Source organism: Coenobita brevimanus, chromosome 81 (assembly GCF_032717465.1).
Source record: "Coenobita brevimanus isolate Jiangsu-jjx chromosome 81, ASM3271746v2, whole genome shotgun sequence".
NCBI classification, from domain to species: Eukaryota; Metazoa; Arthropoda; class Malacostraca; order Decapoda; family Coenobitidae; genus Coenobita; species Coenobita brevimanus.
Genome location: NC_137034.1, coordinates 24,278,553 through 24,302,172, shown reverse-complemented (window position 1 = coordinate 24,302,172; position 23,620 = coordinate 24,278,553). Strand labels below are relative to the sequence as shown.

The 23,620-nt window shown below is 41.3% G+C and overlaps 1 protein-coding gene across 1 annotated transcript in view; it reads left to right on the top strand.

Moving 5' to 3' along the window:
- Positions 1 to 23,620, top strand: part of LOC145409509 (cell adhesion molecule Dscam2-like) — a 78,521-nt gene that overhangs the window by 32,201 nt on the left and 22,700 nt on the right. The window contains exons 21-24 of the mRNA XM_080279898.1: positions 75 to 161; positions 1,622 to 1,883; positions 2,993 to 3,175; positions 14,647 to 14,832. Of these exons, the coding sequence (XP_080136024.1) occupies positions 75 to 161; positions 1,622 to 1,883; positions 2,993 to 3,175; positions 14,647 to 14,832 (718 nt within the window). The remainder of the gene's footprint in view (positions 1 to 74; positions 162 to 1,621; positions 1,884 to 2,992; positions 3,176 to 14,646; positions 14,833 to 23,620) is intronic.

The following is a 23,620-nucleotide window of genomic DNA, read 5'->3' as shown; positions in this document are numbered from 1 at the left end:
AATAAATCGGTAAGGAAGAAGTGTTAGGGCACTTCCATAACCACCGGAATTACGAGTCATCCAGATGTTTCCAGGTAGCGGTGAAGGACGTGGTGGGCGTAGGAGGCTTTGAAGTGACGTGGAGGGAGCTAAGCGGCCTCACCAAAGGATCCAGAGTGCAGGTACCGTATGCATAGACGCCAACGACTAATTCCCTCTCGTAACTCAGACTTGCAGGAAGGACAGGTGTAAAGTCTTCTCATACTCCTTGTTCCTCCTACAAAAAGATAAGTAAATAGATAGATAGATAGACTGATAGACGGATATATAAGGATCTTGTGTACGAGAGAGAAATTATCGTAGTTTAATATACTTTCTTTTATCAGAATAGTTAAGGAAACATGGGTGCAGAATTTTCCCGTGTCCTTAGTTCACCTTGTGAGTTCATATCAGAGTTACAGCAGGGAAAGGGTCGTATGTAGGTGAGAGAATACGATCCAAGTGCTACAGGATCAGTATGAAAGTGTCTACGAGTATTTTTTGTACATTCTCGCAACTTCTTAGCGATTTTATATTAGGAAAGACCTCTCGTACAGAAGAGGTTAAGTAGAGGCAATATTTAACCACTTTAGCTCGACAAATCTCTCTGAAGCCGAGGAGACATGATTGTAGTGAATTGTGTAAATGTATTAAACTGTTTTCTTAGGTGGCAGTGCAATGTAGCCATCAGATTCCTATATAGCTTGAAATATTAACCACGTCAAGGCAGCGTCATTGGATATTCTGACATAGACGTCCCCTCTTGTCAGCAATCGTACTTAGAATAACTTAGAATTACTCAGCCACTGCTTCCACCCTACCACACCTGCCCATACACCGTCACTCTAACACACCTGTCACTATAGTCCATTCCAGAGTAGAATTATAGTTGCAGGTGAAGTTAAAGTAATGGAGTACTGGACAGGTGTGAACAGGTGAAAGTCGTGGCCGAGTGTAATTCCAAAACGAATTGGACTATAAAACAAAACTTACAGTTATATCACCTTCGGTGTTATGTAGCCCTTATGGTACTATATTTTTCCTTTTCTCACTTATTTTCACTGAACTACTGCTGCTTTTATTAACCTTAAATTTGTCACATTGACATAATGGGGCAAAAGTTTGCCTAATATTTTACCTCTTTAAATTCTCACTTTTTTCTGCTGGGTTATATTTCGAAGCAGGTTGAAGCTTGGTATGGTTCTGTGCCTACACTTGATGCTGCTACAAAAGTTCGTCTAATATTGCACCTATACTTCTGACTTTTCTCGACTGAGAAATATCTCTATGCTGAAAGTGGCTTCGTATATTCCTCTGCCCATAGACGATTCTCATACACATGATGCGTCAGGGAAGAATGTGACAGACATGCCTGAAACGGTTTATATACGCACTGGAACAGTAAGCGAACTTCTCTTCCCTGCCTTACAGACACAGGTAGTACATGATTCTGGTGTGAAATGGCCGCACTGGAATAGTAGGTGAACTGCAGACTCTGGCCATACACACATAATTACGTGCCCGAATTGTGGATTAGATATTGAAATTTTAACTTTAGTTGTACAAATACGTTTCATACGACTGACAAGTGTTGGCACTGCAGGTGTGGGTGACGGCCACAACAGCAGCGGGTGAAGGCAACGCCTCACCCAAGCTGACAGCCCTGCCCTCCCCCAAGTCGAAATACTCCCCCGTGGCTGTGGGTGGGGGTAGAACCTGGAGGGTCGGTGCGGGATCTGGAGTGACCCTGGGGTGTCGGGGGCTGGGGTCGCCTCCCCCCACCATCACCTGGACACGAGCCGGCGTGACAATACAGAGCAGCCAACTAACTCAGCCACTGCCAGGAGGGGACCTTCATCTCACAGGTGGGTAAAATAAATCCAGGCTCATTGTACTCCTTTCTAGATACAAGTGCCCCAGTACAGGCTGCCGTAATTCGTTCATTTTAGGGTCACTGCGTCACACTTTCACTTGGACTCGAGACGGAGTGACAGTAAGAGGCAGCCAACTGACTTACCCACTGCCAGAATCAACCTCCATCTCAAGAATCAGTGACGGCACGTTGCATAGTGGTCTAAATTCACCAGTTCTTGACCAGATTTCCATGTTATGCTTCTTGTTGTTTTCACCTTTACAGTCGAGGATAGTTCTGCATTTAACACTCGCCCACTACTCTGAACCACTGAATGTGAGAGAAGTGATGACGAAGCAGATATGGCTGGTTAGTAGCGTCTTATATGTTATTTATGCAAAGTATGGAGATACTGGAAGAATTTATGTAACATAGAAGAGGATTGTAAGGTTTAATATGCAAAATAAATGGCCCAGGAAAAGGTGATAGGGAGCTTCCATAACCGTCGAGAATACAGGCCTTGGTATGACTTTCTGTTCTTAGATGATTCTCCTTGAAAAATGTCAGGGAGGGGAATGACAGGCAAGACTGAAGTATGAATTAGGTGCAGTGTAAGAGTGGGTAAATTTTTGCGTTTGTAAATGTTAGCAGTTTCCACGGATCTTTTATTTTAACCTGGCCTAGATCATCGTCTTTTTGCTGTTTATTTTACATAGCTCTCTGGCAGTAAATGATAATGCCCGTCTCTGCATCCTTTCCATAGCACTTCTTCGTCACTATCATCTTATTCTAGAATTATTCAGTCATTAGAATTGTGCGTTCAAGATGGAGAATTGCCAATTTTAGGCCAAGTTAAAGTGAAAAGAGTTTAGCATTATCAGTAAGAATATCGTGGATAACGCACTCATTCCATATCACTGCTTCGTGACTAACATCTTATTCTAGTGTTAATCTATTGTTACAACTCACCGTTCGAGAGAGAGAGAGAGAGAGAGAGAGAGAGAGAGAGAGAGAGAGAGAGAGAGAGAGAGAGAGAGAGAGAGAGAGAGAGATGGCAATTTTAGGCCAAGTTAAAATGACAAGCGTATAGCAGCATCAGTGACAGCATCGTGTATACCTCAGCTGTGAGGGAGACTGAGAACTACACATGCTGGGTGCGAAACAGTGTGGGGGAGGACAGCGTGACCCACCAAGTTGTTGCTCTCACCCCACCACCACCGCCCACCCTGGCACTAGCACACGCCACCCACCACACCTTCAACCTAACCATCACACCCACTGGCGATGGAGGGGCGCCCATTCTAGGTAAGCTGAGAGGTTTTGTGTGTGTGTGTGTGTGTGTGTGTGTGTGTGTGTGTGTGTGTGTGTGTGTGTGTGTGTCTATTAACGCATGGTAAAGCCACCCATTATAGGTGAAAGAGACGTTACTTACCTGTGTACAAAGTTAAGAGGTAGGGAAGGAGCAACACCCATCTAAGGTGAGCTGAAAGATCAACTTTTTAAATCCAGCGAGGTCTTTGTCAGTGGCACCTTGCTTCCTCAAGACGATTTTATTCAGCTTCAGAGAGCGTCCTAGTAGTGAAAAGGTTGTGAAGGCTGTATCTAACCCCTTCAGTTTGAGAAGCCTGATTAAATGGGTTTGGAGATAACAAGAAGGAACAACAACAACAACAGCAGCAACAAAAGCAATCTGAGTGTCCGTGCAATACCCGAAAAGATTACACATATAAAACTTGTACTGAATATTGTGGAGAAATCGATAAGCCTGCGTGTAGTCAGGTTCTTTCATACCCAAGATTATCTCAACGTGATCTCGGTGGATTGCAGGCTTAACTATCCTCCTACAGTCCACCATCCTCCTCTCAGGGGACAGGGATGTAGGTGAAGGATGTTTGCATAAGCAGGTAATTGAGCCATCCAATTATATCAGTGCTACCACATGAAGGCGTCCCTCTCCACCATCGCGTGTACAGTGAGTCTTCGTTGTATGTCGATGATGCCCCATAATTCACTGCAACAGGTTTTGTAAATAAAGCAAACCTGGCAAATAGTGTTTATAGGTACCAATGAAACCTTACTAGGCAGTTTCCCTGCATATTGTACCCGACTTAACCCTCTGGCTGCCGCTACCTGTCATACCAGGCACTGGCATACGCCGCAGGTGTGGACGCCCACCTACCTCCCTACGCCACACCAAACCTACTACATAACGTACTATGACTTTTTCCTCCTCTTCTTCCTCTTCTTTCTTCTCCTCATCCCCTTCCTTCTCCTCCTCCTATTCCTCCTCCTCTTCGTCTTCTTTCTCCTCCCCCTCCTCTTCTTCCTCTTGCATCTCCTCCTTCTCTTCCTCTTCCTTCTCCTCCTCCTCTTCCACTTCCTTCTCCTCCTTTTTACTCCTCCTCCTCTGCTTCGTTTTCCTTCTTCTCCTCCTCTTTCCTTCTGCACTTCCCCTTCCTTTTCCTATTCCTCTTCCTCTTGATTCTCCTTTTTCTACCCCGCTTCCTCTTCCTTCTCCTCCTTATCCTTTTCTTCCTTCTCCTCCTTCTCCTCTTTCATTTCCTCTTCCTAATCCTCCTTTTCTTCCTTCTCCTCCTTTTCCTCCTCCCTCTTCCTCTTCCTCCCCCTATCTTCTTCCCCTTCCTCCTCTTCTTCCCTCTTCTCCTTTTCCTAAACCCTCTTCCTCTTCCTCCCCCTCCTTTTCCTCTTCCCCCTCCTCTTCTTCTTCTCTCTCCTTTTCCTCCTCCCTCGTCCTCTGTCCCCCCCTCCTCCTCTTCTTCCTCCACCTCCTTTTCCTCCCCCCCTCCTCTTCCTTCCTCTTCTCCTCTACTTCCCCCTCCTCCTCTTCCTTCCCTCTCCTCCTCTTCCTTCCTCTCTTCCTCTTCCTTTTTCCTCCTCTTCCTCCCCATCCTCCACTTCCTCCTCGGAGGTAAGTTGATTACTTCTACTATACTTCTGCTAATACTAGTACTAGTCTAGTTCTAATCTAGTAGGCTACTAGTACTAGTATTAGTACTAGTACTAGAATTGAACTAGACTAGCACTAGTACTAGTATTAGACTAGTAGTAGTAATAAACTAGGCCTAGTACTAGTACTAATACTAGTACAAGTAATACTAGTCCTAGTATTTATAATACTAGTGCTAGGAGTACTAGCAGTACTAGTGCTTGGAGTACTAGCAGTACTAGCGCTAGGAGTACTAGCAGTACTAGTGCTAGGAGTACTAGCAGTACTAGTGCTAGGAGTAAGTAGCAGTACCTACTAGTACCAGGAGTACTAGCAGTACTAGTACTAGCAGTATTATTACGAGCACTTCTACTACTACTACAACTACTACTGCTGCTGCGGGTTGTAGTAGTACTACTACAGCCACTAGTCCTTGTACTATTACTGTTATTACAATATGGACCCCTCCTCCTCATTTTCTTCTTGTTTTTGTTCTTTTTCTTATCCCTAGTTCCCCCCCCCCTCTCTCTCTCTCTCTCTGTTCCAGTCAGAGTTCAAACGCTACCACTGCAGGATCAGGCGAACAATGATGGTTAGAATGCGCCTTCGGACGCAGCCCGCTGTGCATGACTCGTCTGACTACCTGTCAAAGTCTTGCATTAGCAAATATTTTTAACTATTACACATAAGATGGTTCGATGTCAGTATGTATAGCATGAGAATAAGTATGATGAATTTCACTATTTCCCGTAGCTCCTACAAGAGAAACGGATGCATATTATGTCATTTTCACTACGAGATTTTGAGAAAAAACGGACACCATATTGGCGGGCACAAAGCGTCAACTCAACCTCTCGTCAGCTGAGAATCATTACAGACGAGATCAAACGGGGACTCCAACACTGGCACTCCAGACGAAGGAGAATGGCAGCGTATAAGGGGTACTGATGCTGGACCCAGAACCTCGTGTTCACATCTGCACCATGACCACAAAACATTCCACCTACCACCAAAAAGCCAACAGATTTCTTCAATCCCTTCTTCACAGATGCATTAATAAACAATATGGTCCAAGAAACCAACAAATACAGTGATGAGTATATCAATGACACAAAGGAGTACCTGGGTAGCTATCCCAAGTCCCGAGTGCATCAGTGGATCCAACAAAGGACATACCAACCCACACGAAATAAGGGCTTTGTTTGGTGTTGTTATCAGTATGAGACTACAGTAATTAGGAAATCAAGCACTGAAAGTTATTGGATGACCACAAGCCCCAGTTTGGCTACCCCTTGGTTTCCTCAACACGTCAACCGCAATAGATTCCAACTTCAGTGATAACTCTCTACCAGCCCAAGGAAGACCTATTCTTCACAAGATACAACCACTTACTGACCGCTTTACCCTTGTTTTTGCTCATTATTTTCAGCCAAGTAAGGATATTTCACTGGATGAGAGCATGATTGGCTTCACAGAGAAAATCCCTCATCTGCGACAGTATTGTACATGCCAAATAAACATCAAGCTTGGTCTGGAATTAAGCTTTCGTGTCTATGTTATACTGCCTGGAGCTATACCCATACTTTTGAAGTATATGCAGGTCAAGCTAATTTGTAAGCTCAGCATAACAAATGTGAACTATGTCACGAAATTCAGACTCCTAGATCAAGGAGGGCTGTTAAACAAGGCTATAACGTTGGTCTCGACAGCTTTTTCACTTCGCCGATCCTCCTCAGATGCCTCTACCAACGAGACACAATGGTGACTGGATGAGTCAGGCGAGACAGAGTTGGACTACTAAAAGGTCTGAAGGCAACCCGGCTTCAGAACAGTCAGACTACTGAATGGCAGCAGAATAACCTACTCTGTGTGAAGTACAAAGATGACCTCAAGAAACCAGTTCTGTTGTCAACAATATACAGAGGAGGGTTTACTGAATACACAAACGGACCAGGAGTTATTACAAGGAAGCCAAAAATTGTAAGAGAGTACAACAGAATAATAAGTGATGTGGACAGCAAAGACAGCAAGCTCTACTCCTACCTAAGTGAACGACGTTCCCTGAAAAGGACAGAGAAAGTTGCCTTTTACTTCTTTGGCACAGCTATGCTGAACAACTACATACTGTATAAAAAAAACACACACCAGCAGGCGAGTTTTGTCCAGACTGGAATACATGGGGACAGTGACTGAAGACCTGGTCTCTCCTTACAAATCAAACAAGAGAAACTCAGAGAGAAAAAAACCAGAGGACATTGTGCAACTCCACAATCCACACATTCATATAATTCGAGTTATATCTATGAATAGGCCTAATATTTATGCAACAAAAATGGTTACATGATTGTTACGTTATAGAGCAAGAACAGTAGTTTTGTTACAATTATTCTCTACCACAAAGAAGAAAAGAATTAACCCTATTGTCTTTACATACCGTACGTGACACCCTAGTAGAATAATACGTCGCATGCCTTTAGGTAAAGTTCATAATTTTTTTTTTCATGCGGATTTCAGTAGCATAGAAACCTTATCATCATTGATTTCAGAGATGTTAACAGAGTTTTTTCTTGTAATGAATCCAGGTTATCTCTTATAGATAAGGAAAAAATAATAATTTATATCATATTTTTGCTTGTTTTTATGATCCACTATCCATTACTTAGTGGAAAATGCAGGAAGACTTGAGAAATAAATGAAACTGGTAATAGAGAAAAAGGTAGAAGGGAAGACGAAAGGTGAGGTAAGCGAGTAAGGACGACAAAAGAAGTTGAAAGAATATTATGATAACCTGGAAGCAATAATTTTGAAACAAACAAATACTTGGAAAGGAGATGCAATGAGAGAAATAAGCATAGTGATAATGAATAAGGAGTTAACGAAAACAAAAAGTATAACGGGCAAACACGAAAAAAAGACTCGAAAACTCATCAATATAATAATTCTTGTCTATAAATATATCGGAATCATATTTATGACTACTTATGGTATGACATTCGGCGCCAGAAAAAAAAAAAAAAGTGTTTGTCTTTGCTTCTATGAATATTGTTACATAGCCTATGATTTCATCATCCTTTGTGTAATTTTAACGCACAGTATGCTGCATGTTTGATCACGAGCGTGTTCTGCCTCAGTTCCCCCCTTCTACCGTTATAGTAGAGTCAGTCGTCCTTTCTGTTGCTCAGAGTAGGATTGTCAACTCTTTGTCCCCTATGGCTTCATTTGCGCGTCCTTCTTACAAGTTGTATCAAGCTCTGCTGGCCCCTATATAATGAGCTCAGTCTCTACATTAATTGCCACTTAGATCTGCTCCTCATTTTGTTCACATCTCTGTCCTCCCCTGTACAGTTATTGTTGTGAGTGCTCAGGAAGTCTCCAACCATCTAGCAGCTGTGTAATTTGAGTATAACTGTTGTTGCATTTTTTCTTGTGCTGTGTAGCACAGGGTTAATTCTTAGGCCTAGTGAGTTTTTTTTGTAATCTGTGTGGGATTCATTTTGTCAGCCAGTTTTAATATTATTTTGTATCTGTAATAATTTATCTTGCATTTACTGAGCATTACCCAGTGTATTTTCATTTTATCAGGGCTGACTTAGATATATTTATTCTTGCTAATTTCGTGTTAATAGAGGCTATTGCAGTTAACCATATATTTAACCTGTTTTTTGCCATTACATTATCCTTATGAGTCCTGAATGTTTTGTTGTTAGTTTGAGCATTAAACTTTAACTTGTAATTTTACCTAACTCTTTTGTTTTGAACCTGGAACTTTACGGGACAGTAGTGATTTTTAGTATTCTCACTTAAAGTGTACATTATCTTTCTCTGTTCCGTAACATAAATTTGGCGACCTCTTATCAGGATATTCAGGATATTATCATAAGGATATTGTTTGATATTTTGTGACTGTGATATATTCATGATGGCTACTATTATTACACTTGATGAAGCCAAAGATTTTTTGTCAAATGTGCAAACAGTGTGTGATGTAGAAAACAGAACAAAGAATGAACTTAAGCTTGTTGCTCAACAATTGGGAATTGCTGTTCGCTCTTATCATTCTAAAGATCAAGTTGTTGACATGATTAATGAAAGCTTGTTTAATGTAACTCCTCGAAATGAGCAAACGCAGATTGAATTAGCTAAGTTACAGCTAGCCCTGCAGGAGGCTCGTGTGAAGGAAGCTGAATTTCAAGCACGTGCTAAGGAGGCTGAGTCTCAGGCTAAGGAGGCTTGTGTTAAGGAGGCTGAATTTCAGGCAAATGCTCGTATTCAAGAGGCACAGGTACAGGCTCAGGCACAAATTGAACTTGCTAGGATTCAGGCAGACCATGAGTATCGCATGAAACAAGGTGGAACTGGATCATCTAGCTCTGATGATTTTGATGTGGCTAAAAATGTTAAACTTGTCCCTCCTTTTAATGAATCTGATTTAACAAAGTATTTTCAGTTGTTTGAGAGGGTAGCTACAGGTATTGGCCAGTACTCCTTCAAACTGTTCTCACCGGTAAAGCTCAAGTAACTTATGCATCTTTGCCTCAGGATCAATCTGATATTTATGATGTAGTTAAGAGCTTGATTCTTAAGGCCTATGAGCTTGTTCCTGAAGCCTATAGAGTAAAATTTAGGACAACTTATAAGCAAGATAAGCAATCCCATGTTGAGTATGCAAAAATCAAAGAAGATCTGTTAGAGCAGTGGTTAAATTCTAAGAATGTGGATTCTGATTTTGGTAAATTTAAGCAGATGATTTTGCTGGAGGACTTCAAGAGGTGTATTTATAAAGATGTAAGCCTATATCTTGATGAGAAAAGAATAGATAATTTGTCTGATGCTGCAGTTTTAGCTGATGAATATGTTCTCACTCACAAGAGATATTCTAGAGGAAAAGGGAAAGCTGAGATTAAGTACGTTGCCTCTACTCAGAGTACAGGTAACAGGAAAGAGAATAAAGATGATGTTTCTCAGGAAGTAAATACCAGCTCCACCTCTAGATTTCAGAAAAGTAAATGTACTTATTGTAGTAAGCTTGGTCATACTATGGAGAAATGTTTCAGGAGACAGCGTGATGTGAACAAAAAGGAGTCTTTAAATATTCAGTCAACTGGTCTAGTGTCCACCCTTGAGAGTTCCCATAATTCTTTAACTGAGTTAACTGAACCTGCTTTGAGGGGTAACTTAAATTCTCATGATGGAGCTCCTCTTTTGAGCAGTAATGTGGGTGACACTCTCAAGAGCTCATGTGCTAATTTCCTGTCTGATGGTTTTGTCAGTCCTCTGGACAGTAATGACAGGAAATCAGTTCAAATATATCGTGATACAGGTGCTTGCCAATCCCTTATGCTGACCAGTGTTCTAGGCTCTAATGTTAATTCCTCTGATGAAACTGTAATCTTACAAGGTGTAGGGAATAATTACTTCTCTGTCCCTCTGTGCAGAGTGAATTTAGAGTCTGGTTTTGTTAATGGTTCTGTTATGGTTGGGTTGGTTGAGACACTCCCATGTCAGGTGTAACTTTCTTACTTGGAAATGATATTGGTGGAAGTCAAGTGTGTCCAGCTCCTCAGTTGTCTAGTGAGCCAGTGGCTGTGACCCAGGATTGTGATATCCCTGATGTGTTCCCTGCGTGTGCTGCCACTAGGGCTAAGTCTAAAGTTACTGGTGATTTAGAGGATAATGATGATGATGATGTTATCCTAGCTGACACTTTTCTTGCTAATTTGGACCACTCACCAGATGAGGCAGTACCCTGTAGTGTTGATAATTTGTCTCGTCAAGAGTTGGTTGAGTTGCAGGTTGCTGACCCTGAGTTGAAAGGTCTAGCTAACTCTGCTTGCAGTGAGGAAGAGTCAGCTGGTGCTTCTACTTGTTATTATATAAAGTCAGGAGTACTTATGAGGAAGTGGAGACCCCCAACAGCATCAGCCGACTGTGAATGGGAGGTTGTACGTCAAGTTGTCATCCCTCGTGTTTGTAGGCAGGATATCATTAGAGTGGCTCATGATTCCAGTTTGGCAGGACACCTTGGAGTGAGGAAGACTGTGGCACGCATTTTGAAACACTTCTACTGGCCAGGTATCTTCAGGGATGTTTCCTGGTATTGTAAGTCTTATCACACCTGTCAAGTTGTGGGGAAGTGTAATCAGACCGAAAAGGTTGCACCTCTAGTTCCCATTCCTCCTTTTGATGCGCCTTTCACCCGTGTGTTGGTGGATATTGTGGGCCCTCTTCCTAAGACTTCTTCAGGATTTTCTTATGTGTTGACCCTGATTGATATGGCTACTCGTTATCCTGAAGCCATTCCACTTAGAAGTATCTCAGCAAAGAACGTGGTTAAGGAAATGCTAGGGTTCTTCACAAAATTTGGTCTGCCCAAGGAGGTACAGTCCAACCGGGGAAGTAATTTCATGTCAAATGTTTTCAAGCAGTCTCTGAAAGAGTTGGGCATCACCCAGATCACGTCTGTAGCTTACCATCCCCAAACCCAAGGAGCGTTGGAGAGATATCATCAAACACTCATATCGATGCTCAAGAAATACTGTTTGGAACATCAGAAAGACTGGGATAAAGGTCTTCCATTCGTTGTGTTTGCCGCAAGAGAATCTCCAAATGAATCACTGGGCTTCTCACCTTTTGAACTACTGTTTGGCCATGAAGTAAGAGGACCCCTTAAGTTACTCAAGGAATGCTGGCTGTCGGAGGAAGATGACGTCAACCTGCTGGAGTATGTGATGAATTTCAAAGAACGGCTGTCCACTGCTTTACAGCTGGCGAGAGAGAATTTAGGAGCTGCTCAGGAGAAGATGAAGACTTGGTATGATAAGAAGTCCAGGTTACGCCACTTTCAGCCAGGAGATCAGGTTTTGATTCTGCTACCAGTGCATGGGCAACCTCTTCAAGCCAAGTTTAGTGGTCCTTATTTCGTGGAGAAGAAACTCAGTGATGTCAACTATGTCATCGCCGCACCAGGTCGTAGAAAGAACAAGCAACTATGTCACATCAACATGCTAAAGTTATATCCCAGGCGGGACGAAAATAATCCAGTCTGCACTGTAGCTGTTCCACCCGAGTCTGCAAGTGAAGCTCTCCCATGCAGTATGAGCCTGAGTGATAGTTTGGGGAAGAATCCTGATATCATGAATGATCTCCAGACTAAGCTTTCTCACCTACAGAAAGGCAGGAGTTTTCGGCATTACTGCAGGAGTACCCGCAAGTATTTCGTGCCACTCCAGGAAGAACCACTGTGTTGATGCATGATGTCGATGTTGGAGACGCAAACCCAATTAAATTGCCTCCTTACCGTGTGAACCTAGTGAAAGTTCCTCTCATCCAGAAGGAGCTTGGCTACCTGTTGGACCACAAGATGATTGAGCCCTGTCAGAGCGAGCGGAGTTCTCCTGTCACTCTAGTCCCTAAGCCAGGTGGGTCACAGCGGCTTTGCATCGACTACAGACGTGTTAATCAGATCACCAAAACAGACACTTTCCCTCTCCCTCACGTGGAAGATTGCATAGACAAGATCGGAAAGGCTAGGTACATAAGTAAGTTTGATTTGTTAAAGGGATACTGGCAAGTACCTATGACTGAACGTGCTAGGGAGATCTCATGTTTTGTAACACTAGGAAAGACTTTTGCATGTTCTGTAATGCCGTATGGTATGAAGAATGCACCAGCCACATTTCAGAAGCTCATGAATGTTGTAACAGAGGGTTTGGCAGGGTGTGTTGTTTATATTGATGATGTATTAATCTTCAGTGACAACTGGAAAGATCACCTATGCCATGTCAGTAAATTTCTTGACCGTTTGGTTCAGGCTAATCTTGTAGCTAATTTATCAAAGTGTGAGTTTGGTCAAGCTAAAGTTCAGTACCTTGGGTACGTAATTGGTGATGGACATGTTGCACCACCAGCAGCTAAGGTTCAGGTTATAAGTGATCTTCCCAGACCTAAAAGTAGGAAAGAGCTACAAAGATTTTTGGGAATGGTAGGTTATTACAGGAGATTTGTTCTTAACTTTTCAGTTCTTGTCTCACCACTTACAGACCTACTGAAAAAGGGAGTTAAATTTGTCTGGACCGATAACTGTGAATCCTCATTCAACAAACTTAAAGCTATCCTATTAAGTCAGCCAGTGCTCGCTACTCCAAATTTTGCTAAGCCTTTTAAGATGGCTGTTGACGCAAGTGATACAGGAGCTGGGGCTGTTTTGCTGCAAGAGGATGATCAGGGTATTGAACACCCTGTATCTTATTACAGTAAGAAGTTCACTCCACCTCAAAAGAACTACTCAACTATTGAGAAAGAGCTTTTGGCCTTGATTTTGGGTTTACAGCATTTTTCATTTTATTTGTGTTCTGGTTTTGACCCCATAGTCATTTATGCCGATCATAACCCACTGAAATTCCTTAGTAAGTTTAAAGATAAAATTCAGAGATTGACAAGATGGAGTCTACTTCTTCAGGAGTATTCATTAGACATACAACATGTCAAGGGGAAAGAAAATGTTATTGCAGATTGCTTATCTAGACTTTAGACAGATTGTTTTAGAGTAATAAGAAATTTCCTTTGTAAATTTCATTTTCTTTGTGGGGAGGTGTTACATAGCCTATGATTTCATCATCCTTTGTGTAATTCTAATGTACAGTATGCTGCATGTTTGATCACGAGCTTGTTCTGCCTCAGTTCCCCCCTTCTACCGTTATAGTAGAGTAAGTCGTCCTTTCTGTTGCTCAGAGTAGGATTGTCAACTCTTTGTCCCCTATGGCTTCATTTGCGCGTCCTTCTTACAAGTTGTATCAAGCTCTGCTGGCCCCTATATAATGAGCTCAGTCTCTGCATTATTGCCACTTAGATCTGCTCCTCATTTTGTTCACATCTCTGTCCTCCCCTGTACAGTTATTGTTGTGAGTGCTCAGGAAGTCTCCAACCATCTAGCAGCTGTGTAATTTGAGTATAACTGTTGTTGCATTTTTTCTTGTGCTGTGTAGCATAGGGTTAATTCTTAGGCCTAGTGAGTTTTTTTGTAAATTGTGTGGGATTCATTTTGTCAGCCAGTTTTAACATCATTTTGTATCCGTAATAATTTATCTTGCATTACTGTTCCGTAATAATATCTATAAAGCAGCGACACTATGACTGTTTTCATACTTTAATTCGTTAGCTGATAAAGTTCATTTACACCGGTGCCTTTTTTCCCTTGAAAAATAGAACATGAAAAAGCTATCTTCATTATTTCGTCACGTAATACTTTCACATAACGTAACATAAGATCTGGAAGTAATAAATAATATTATAATGCAATGTAGAAATAGATATCGGGGTTTGAATTTATACACAAAGAGAATCTAGGGTAGCGTCCAGACACCTAAGAAACATCGAGTGTTGCGTCGAAATGCACATAAATTGCTGCCTTACTATCGCTTTATTTGGTATCGGCGGGATAATGTCTGAAAGACCAGTAATGAAGTAATAACTACCACATGATGTCTGATACCTCTGTTAAAATATGGATAATTATTGCGCAAGTTTGGAAAGTATTACATTACTCCAGGACTGATTTATAAAGATGCATATCTAAAGCCACAAAACTGGCTTAATCTGGCAGCGAACCGACAAAGCCAGTAATGTGGCTTGTGCCAGTGAACCGATCAAGCCACTAAACTGGCTTCTGGCTGTCCAAGGGTTAATGATAAGAGATGGACCTAAAAACTGCGACATGTAACTACTACTTTGTTTATGTGTGTGTGTGTGTGTGTGTGTGTGTGTGTGTGTGTGTTTAGAGACAGTAACACCCCGTAACACCGATGCCGCAGTCATAATGTGTCACCAACAGGGTACACCGTGCACCACCGGGTAAGGGCGGGTGAGTGGGTGGAGGTGCGTGTTGATAGAGGTGGTACAGGTGCAGTGGTGCGAGGTCTGCCGTGTGGAGCGCCTCACCACCTCTACCTCACCGCGTGGAACAGCCAGGGCACCAGTCCACCCAGCCCCGTCCTTCTGGCCACCACACTGGGCAGCCGTAATTACCTCATTCTTCGTAGTCCTTCTGAAGCTTCTCTTTAGATCCCTCGTACAGACACAATGCCAAGACAAAGCTCACTAACGCTCCAGTACCCAAAATATAATGCCACCACCATCACAATACACGCACTTCAAGCACCACAATCTGCAGTTTCATTAAAGCCTCAATATAGATTCAACAAAGGACAATAGGGAGTGACCGGTTGACCTGCTGGTTTCCTACAGTCCACTGAGTCCAGGACAACAACAACAACAACAACAACAACTACAACAACAACAATTACAACAACAACAACTACTACTATAGGACTACATAATAGATAGATAGATAAATAGATAGATAGAGAGACAGATAGAAGCAGGAAGTCAAATGATGAGAAGGTGTTGTGTTTGCGAGAGGCGAGCAGCGCTAAACGCTTACACGGGGGAAAGCTGACGACAGCGGCCAGTAAGGAGATGATTCATAGCTGTCAGCAGTCCTCTCGTGAGAAGGTTCTGTTGCCATGAGGAAGGTGCGGGACACACACACCCTACTACACGAGATTTCAGGAAAGAGAGTTTAGAAGGAGACAAGCGACCCTATAGAGAGGTCGAGACGGAGATTAGCTTGAGAACAGAGAGAGAGAGAGAGATAGCGAGACAGGGAGGTAGCTACCCAGGACTTATACTATTATACCTGTTTAATATTTCCAAGACAAATAAAGATAGTCCCATACTATTCTTTACCTCTCCCGTCACTACATGACATCTGGTGGGGAAACTACTACAAGATATAAAAGCCGCTCGACCACAAGTCTAACATATACTTCTCTACAATTAACTGCAAAGTCTTTACGACATTTGGTAGCAGCGAACGTATACGAACCTCGTCTACGAATCAACATTAAATTCCTACAAAATATCAAGATTGACAACAACCAACAATATCAGCTCCTGCCCCCTCCGTCTCCCAGATCATTACGCTGATGCAGAGGTCAAGAGATCACTTTCGACGCCTTGCAAGTAGCTTAACGACAAACCAGCAAATCTGCGGACATCGTCTCCGAATTAAAAGCAAATTTCTACAAAAGCAACCGAGACTACAAGGTTAGCTTCAGTTCTACAAAGTCTACAGCCATCTACAATCAACTACAGCCATCTACAATCAACTACAATTAACAACTCTACGAATAAATCACTAGAGAAAAGGACAGAGAAAACTTCCACATAGAATAAAGGGAACAAACAAACGAAGAGTGAGACACGATTTACAACTCATCTTACTCACTCGTCTTCACTCAAGTTACTCATCGCTACTCATTCACTCACCACAGCTACCAGTGTGGGAAGCCGACGTCACCATGTGCTGAGATGACATCACAACGCGAGTCTGCCATGCCAAGCAACGTGTGACGGACACCAGGCACTTCTCACCCACTACTCATTACTCATTATTCACATAGCTCCTACTCATATTCACTTATTTTCACAGTTAAGTTGGAAATTCGACGTTCTATGTTGAGGTTTGCCTGGGACAGCCGTTAACCACTACAAATACCAGGCCATGGAGTTTCCTGAGTAATATCGTCCATCAACACACCACTAGAATTATCAAGAGATCTTCAATCAAACCTGTATTTTCTTCCGAGATCGACTTTTGTATCGACACACCTCTACGATCTGTATCAAGTGGGTAAAATTATACTTGCTCATTTCTTCTCAGTGCTAAAATTTGCTATATTCAACTTATTTAATCATCTAGTTTGCTAGGACATAAATAAACAAGAGGCGTATTTCATAACATCATATCTTAATGACAGGAATATTTTCGCAACCACCCACGTTAATACCAGATGACACACAAATTGCCACAACATCAGACTCACAATTAAGAGACAGCCCACCCATTGTACAACCCACACCACACGTTATAGATAAGGAAACAAATACGGGAGTTTCGGATGATGAGTGGGAAACCCCTTCAGATGTTGAGAGTATCGACTTCGCAGCTGCCTTAAATACGTATGCCAATATACTTAACAGGGTTCACCGGTCCGGTCATACATATTCTACCATTCCCTCACATAACGATAAACTCGTACAAGTTGAATTAACAGGGCAATCATTAAAGATGAATCAAGAAACAAATACTGCTGATCTAAAAACCACACCTCACGTTTTTGTGTATCACGAGGATAAGACTGCCCCAAAATTCTCTGGCACAGACAAGGATCGCATTGATGTCATTTCATTAATCAGTCAGTGCGAACAAATGTTCATCAAGCGCCATATACTAGATGAACAAGAGAAAATTGCTATTTTTTCATCTTGCATAAGCCAGGAAAGATGTCCAGCAAGCAATTTATTGCGCTCCGATAAGCTACATCGTGCTAGGACATATGATGAATTTAAAACTGAATTTCTGAAGAAATTTTCTGGAGGTATGAACTTCTTGCCAGGTATAATTCCAGAATTACATAAAATTGTAGATCTTGTAAGGGAGCACACTACAAACCATGTGCTCAGTGAAATAACTGCTGATGTCTCCACAATCAAGAGAACCCTATTAGCTACTCTGGAGAATTCTAAGTGGATAACAGATGATGGAAAGATGTCCCCAGACCTCGTCGTGGACATCATTGGTTATGTAGCTGCCTTGTGTAAATTACCTGATAGAACCCTTAAGATCGCCAAAACAATCGCGTACATCCCTGGAATGTGCTTACTAGACTTAATGAACGAGGTAGAGATGCAGTGCAGTAAAGCAGGTGTGGTCGACACACATGCACATTCTGGTAGAATCAGGGTACCTGAGACAGTATCAGCTGTGAAAACATCAACACCGACCCCAAGCAGAGAACAAAATCGATCGCGACCTGAAATGAGGCAGTCCAAACAGACAAAGACGCCTAGACCTCGTTCCCACACGCCTTCCTACAGGCAGTTTCATAAGTTTTCGCGCAGCCCGAGCAGGTCTCGCGCTATAAACAACACTTTTTATGGGAAATCACCTCGTAGGTCACAGTCAAGGGATAGGTCCATTCTGTGTCATTACTGTGCAAAACCAGGACACACAAGGTATGAATGCTTTATCAAGGCAACAGAGGATAATCAAAAGACACAAGGGTTTGGTCCTTACTGTAGGCATCATAGATACCAAGGGCACTGGACTAGTGATTGCAAAACAGTAGAAAAAATTGTGTCTATGTTCAAATCGGGGGAAGACCAAGTCATGACAAAAAACGAACAAACATAAAAAAGAACAAGGTTAAACTTCACATAGGAGGCATGTTGGGAAATGAGTGTATCTTGATACCAGCTGTATGTGAGGATCAAAACGTTTCCTTATTTTTAGATACAGGCTCTCCAGTGAACTTAATAACACATGAAGAACTAAATAGAATTCTTAAAAATAAAAAGAAAGTAACTTTTCTGGATGAAGCTGATTTAGAATTAAACACAGTAGATGGTCAAGAGATTACAGTAAAAGGTATGATAAGATTAAATCTCAGTTTCACAGAAACTACAAGACCATTCTCTGCATTGTTCTATATCGTTGAAAACTTAGCAATTAAAGCTCATATGTTACTGGGCTTAAGATCCATGAGAACTGAGAACATAACTATACTCCCACAAATGAATGGAATAGACTTTGATAATGAATTTATAGAGGAAATAACTTCAGAGCCCTCACCGATTAGTAGAAGAGAGCCAAAAGAATTGGTAATATTAAAGGCTTAAACAAACATACACAAACAGATGAGTGTATAGATCCACTTACACCAGCAACCCCATCCTCCAGAATTAGTGACTCAGATAACAGTACTGATTTATCAATTTTTCCAGCCCATCTCACTAATGATTTGGTTATACCACCTAATTCATACATGAAGGTTACCATAAAGAGCAAATTACGGAATAGTACTGTTCTTGTCTTAGAAGAATTATGTAAAGTAAAAGGATTGTCAGTAGAAAACGCATTATGTCATACGAACGACGAAGGGCTAACTCAGATATTCATTATTAATCACATGAATGGGGAAGTTCAGTTGAAGAAGGGAACTTGCATAGTTAATATTGAAAAATGTTTAGCCCCTGTGAAGGAAATAAATATTGGTGGAGTAACAAGTGAGATAAAATCTACGGATAGAGAAAGAATAAAGGAGAATTTAATTCACTCAGGTGAATTTGACGAAGAAAATGATTTGTTAACCCTGCTGGAAACACACAGGGACACCGTAGCCTTGCCCGGAGAACGATTAGGGTGTACTAACTTGATTAATCACATGATTAATGTGCACCCAGAAACACCACCAATTTTCGTACCAGCTTATCGCATACCACACTCCCAACGTACACTTGCAAATCAGTATGTCGATGAAATGTTAAAGCTTGGAATTATTGAGCCTTCAGTTTCTCCGTGGAACGCTCCCCTTTTCTTTGTGCCCAAGAGAAATGGAGAAATGCGTGCGGTAGTAGATTACCGTAAACTAAATAATCACACCATCCCAGACAGATTTCCCATGCCATTGCTAAGTGATGTTCTACAGAATATTGGTCCTGAGAATAATATATTCTCGACCATCGATCTCCTAAACGGATACTATCAGATTCCGGTATCTCAGGAGTCACGTAAATACACTGCCTTTTCAACAAACAGAGGCCATTATCAATATACAAGAATGCCAATGGGACTGAGGACAGCCCCTGGTACGTTCCAGCGTCTTATGAATTACGTATTGTCCGGAATTTTAGGACAAGGAATATTTGTTTATCTTGACGATATTATTATCGCAACGAAGAATATTAAGGATCATCTCAGGAAATTAGACTTACTCTTAAAAAAGCTTTGTGATGCTGGATTAAAAATTAAACTTTCTAAATGCAAATTTTGCTTTAAGGAAATAAATTTCTTAGGCCACAAATTAAGCTCTGATGGTATTCACACCACTGATGACAAAATACAGGCAGTGAGAGATTTTCCTGAACCCACTACGACTGACGAAGTTAGACAATTTTAGGTCTGGCTGGGTACTATAGGTCCTTCGTACCACAGTTCTCTCATATAGCCTTCCCTCTATTCCAACTACTCAAAAAAGATGCTGTATTCCAATGGGAAGAAGAACAAAAAAGGGCATTTAACAATCTAAAAATTAAACTAACGAATGCACCTTGTTTAGCATATCCAGATTACACGAAATCATTTCTTATTTGTACAGACGCATCAGTTAAAGGATTAGGGGCTGTACTGATGCAGGAAGATAAAAGAGGAAAGAATCAACCAATTGCATTTGCCAGCAGACAAACAAGAGGTGCAGAAAAAAATTATAGCACTACAGACTTAGAGGCACTTGCAGTGATTTTTGCATTACAAAAGTTTCGAGATTTGGTATATGGTTACGAAATCCACTTATTCACCGACCATAAACCACTGGTGGGTATGTTTAAAGAAAAACTCCTTTCTGGGAGGAGAGCAAGATGGAAATGTACAGTTGAAAACTACAATGTACAAATACATTATATACAAGGTAAAATGAATATAGTAGCTGACGCATTATCTAGGAACCCGAACACAATTCATGTCGCGGCGTTAGATCTCAAAGGAAATATCCCAAACCACGAGGATATCGCAAAGGCACAAAGACTTGACCCAGTATGGTCAAAAGTAATATACAAGTTAGAAAGTGGAGATGACATACAATTACCCAAACTGCATGTCCCACTTGAACAATTCACAATGGTCAATAATACATTATACAAAATTAACTCTAAACAACCAAAACGCCAAAGAAATACTAACCAGTTGGTAGTACCTAATGACATGATACCCCAAGTATTACGAATGATACACGACAGCCCACATGCAGGACACCCTGGAAAGGATAAGACATTCAACCAAGCCCAGCTATTATATTACTGGCCTTCATTACGAAGAGATATACACAATCATATAGACAGATGCGAATCATGTGCGAAACACAAAGGATACCCAATCACACCTGCACCGATGGGTAATTACCCAGTACCACATCAGCTATGGGACGTTGTCGCTGTTGATTTACTCAAGATGCCATTATCATACAATAATAACCTATACTTATTCGTAGCAACGGATCATTTTTCCCGTTATGTCATTTTAGCTCCAATTAAAGATAAGACAGCAGAGACAGTAGCAAAGGCAATAACAGATAATGTAATATGTCGCTTTACTACCCCTAAGGTACTAATAAGTGATAATGGAGGAGAATTATTCTGAGATCTTACAAGAAATATGTAAACAATACAACATTAAAAAGGTTAACGTTTTGGCCTATCACCCAGCATCGAATGGGTTGGTAGAGAGACAAAATAAAAAGGTATTAGATGTGCTACGACACATTCTCAGTGAAAATTATGCAAGCTGGGATGATTGGATTCCCAGAGTAGAGGCCTCCATTAATGGGTCTATAAATAAATCCATTGGTGACACACCACATTTCATTATATATGGCACAGATAAAAAATTACCATATGAGCTCCTAGAAGGTGACAGCATGCCTATATACAATTACGATGATTACTCTAAACTCCGTTTACGTGAATTCCAGGACATTCACAAAAGAGTGCAAAAACAATTAACGATGTCCAAGGAAGAAATGACGGAGGCATTTAACAAAAAGGCAAAAGATTCACCTATCAGCTTAGGAGACATTGTTTACGGAGTCATTCATACGAGAGACAATAAATTATCCCCTAAATTTGAGGGCCCATACAGAGTAATTAACATAAAGGCAAACAAAGTTTTAATTAAGTCACTTTCAAGTGGCGAGGAAAAACAAGTTCATATTGACCATTTAAAACGAGTTTCAAGGGAATTATCACATAATTATTCAGCCTCGGATACAACCGAACAGGTGAACGTACCTCAAGAAACCAAGCAAGAACACAACAATGATTACAAAAAGAAATTAAGGTCATATACCAAACAATCGAACATAGGTGCAACTATTCCAATGAAATCTACAGTACATCATTTACGAGAATTAAATATCGATTTAAACTCCTTCTATAAATGAAATAACAGCCAACCGTAACGCACATCATCACTATCATCAACCACAGCTTTATAGGAAATTAATAGATTTTTTTTTTCGGTAGGTTACGATGAAGGGACTTATGCTATGGATTCTCCTATACATAGTAAGAGTATATGCGCACCTAGACCCCAAGCATATAGTACGACAAGGATGCCTCATAGCTCCAACGGCCACGACTACAATCGTCAAGGATGTCATGAGTACTGAAATAAGTCTAGATTACTTGTATGACTTACCTACTTATATAGAAAGACTTGCGACGCCGATGCGAACTCTGGACTTCAAGATAGGGAATTATGTTTCACAATCACATATCACCAAGGAAGTGGATGAAATGGTGAAGTTAGCGAAATGGAAACTAGAACAGGCGAAGTCAACTATGCTCGTCATGATCCAAGATCTCCCATCTTCTGGAACAGAGGTGCTGAGCGACAGGAACAACATCACACGTACTCGCCAAAAGCGCGGTTTGTTCGATCTGGGCGGCGCAATTCTTGGGAACATCTTTGGATTGGCTACAGAGGATGACCTTAAAGAAATAAACAAAAAATTTAATAAGATAGCTCAGGTACTAACATACCAAGATAAATTCATCACAGGACAGAACTCAGCAATGAAAACAATTGTGAAAAATCTGAAACAAGCAGAAAACGTAGCTCTCGAGAGTATAGATAAAATAAATAACTTGGAGGGTAACGTTACCCTTTTCCAGCACTTCTCCATCATCACAGAACATATTGACACGATTCTACTACAATTAGAGAACACTAGAGATCATTTCAGGGCACTTATGCAAGGAATTTCGAATGCTGGTGATGGCAAGATCACAAATGACTTACTCCCAGTTCATGAGCTACGTCAGATAGTTAGTCAAGGCATACATAAACATAAATTGAAGCCATTGTTCCGCAGTAGGGAATTTATGCAATATTACCCGTACTTGGAAGCAACACTAACACCAACATCAGTGATAGTTCATGTACCATTCATCACGGAAGACCTGTTCACAGTATACCAAATCCACCCCTTCCCCTATAGAAACAACAACACTTTAGTCATCATCAACATCAACACAGACACCGAACTCATCATGGTCTCCAAGAGACGAGACACTGTCACTTTCGCAAGTGAGTCAACGATTGAGCGAAAGTGCCGCACATCCTTACATGCTGTTCATCTTTGTCCTGCGTACATTTTCACGTTTCAGCCTACTGATACGGTCCCTTGTGAAATGGCTATCATCAGCAATAACAATATTCATCATCATTGCAACTTCACTTTTGCTCCAGATAAACTTGTACACCATCAACGCATTGGACACTCGCAGTTTTTTTATTTCCCTCATAACACATCAGTTTACATAGTCTGTCCAGATATACCACCATCTCATACATCAGCCTCAGGATTATACATAGCACCAGACTACTGTGCGGTATTTACACCATCCATGTCTACTTTTTCCACCATCAATCACTACGCCATTCTCAATCATACACACAAACATTTCCACCCACTGCCTGATATGGACTTAAACATGAGCACAAGTATTAAGCTGACTTCACCTAAGTTTGAAACTATGCAGCTGATCAATGAAACAATGAAGCCCTGGGAAGATTTGAGTTTGAGTATGTTCAACCCATATTATGTGTATAGCCAAGCACCTTCTGTCTTCATAATTATCTGCATTGTTGTTGCAGTATTGCTGTTGGCCATGCACAGAATGCATGCAAG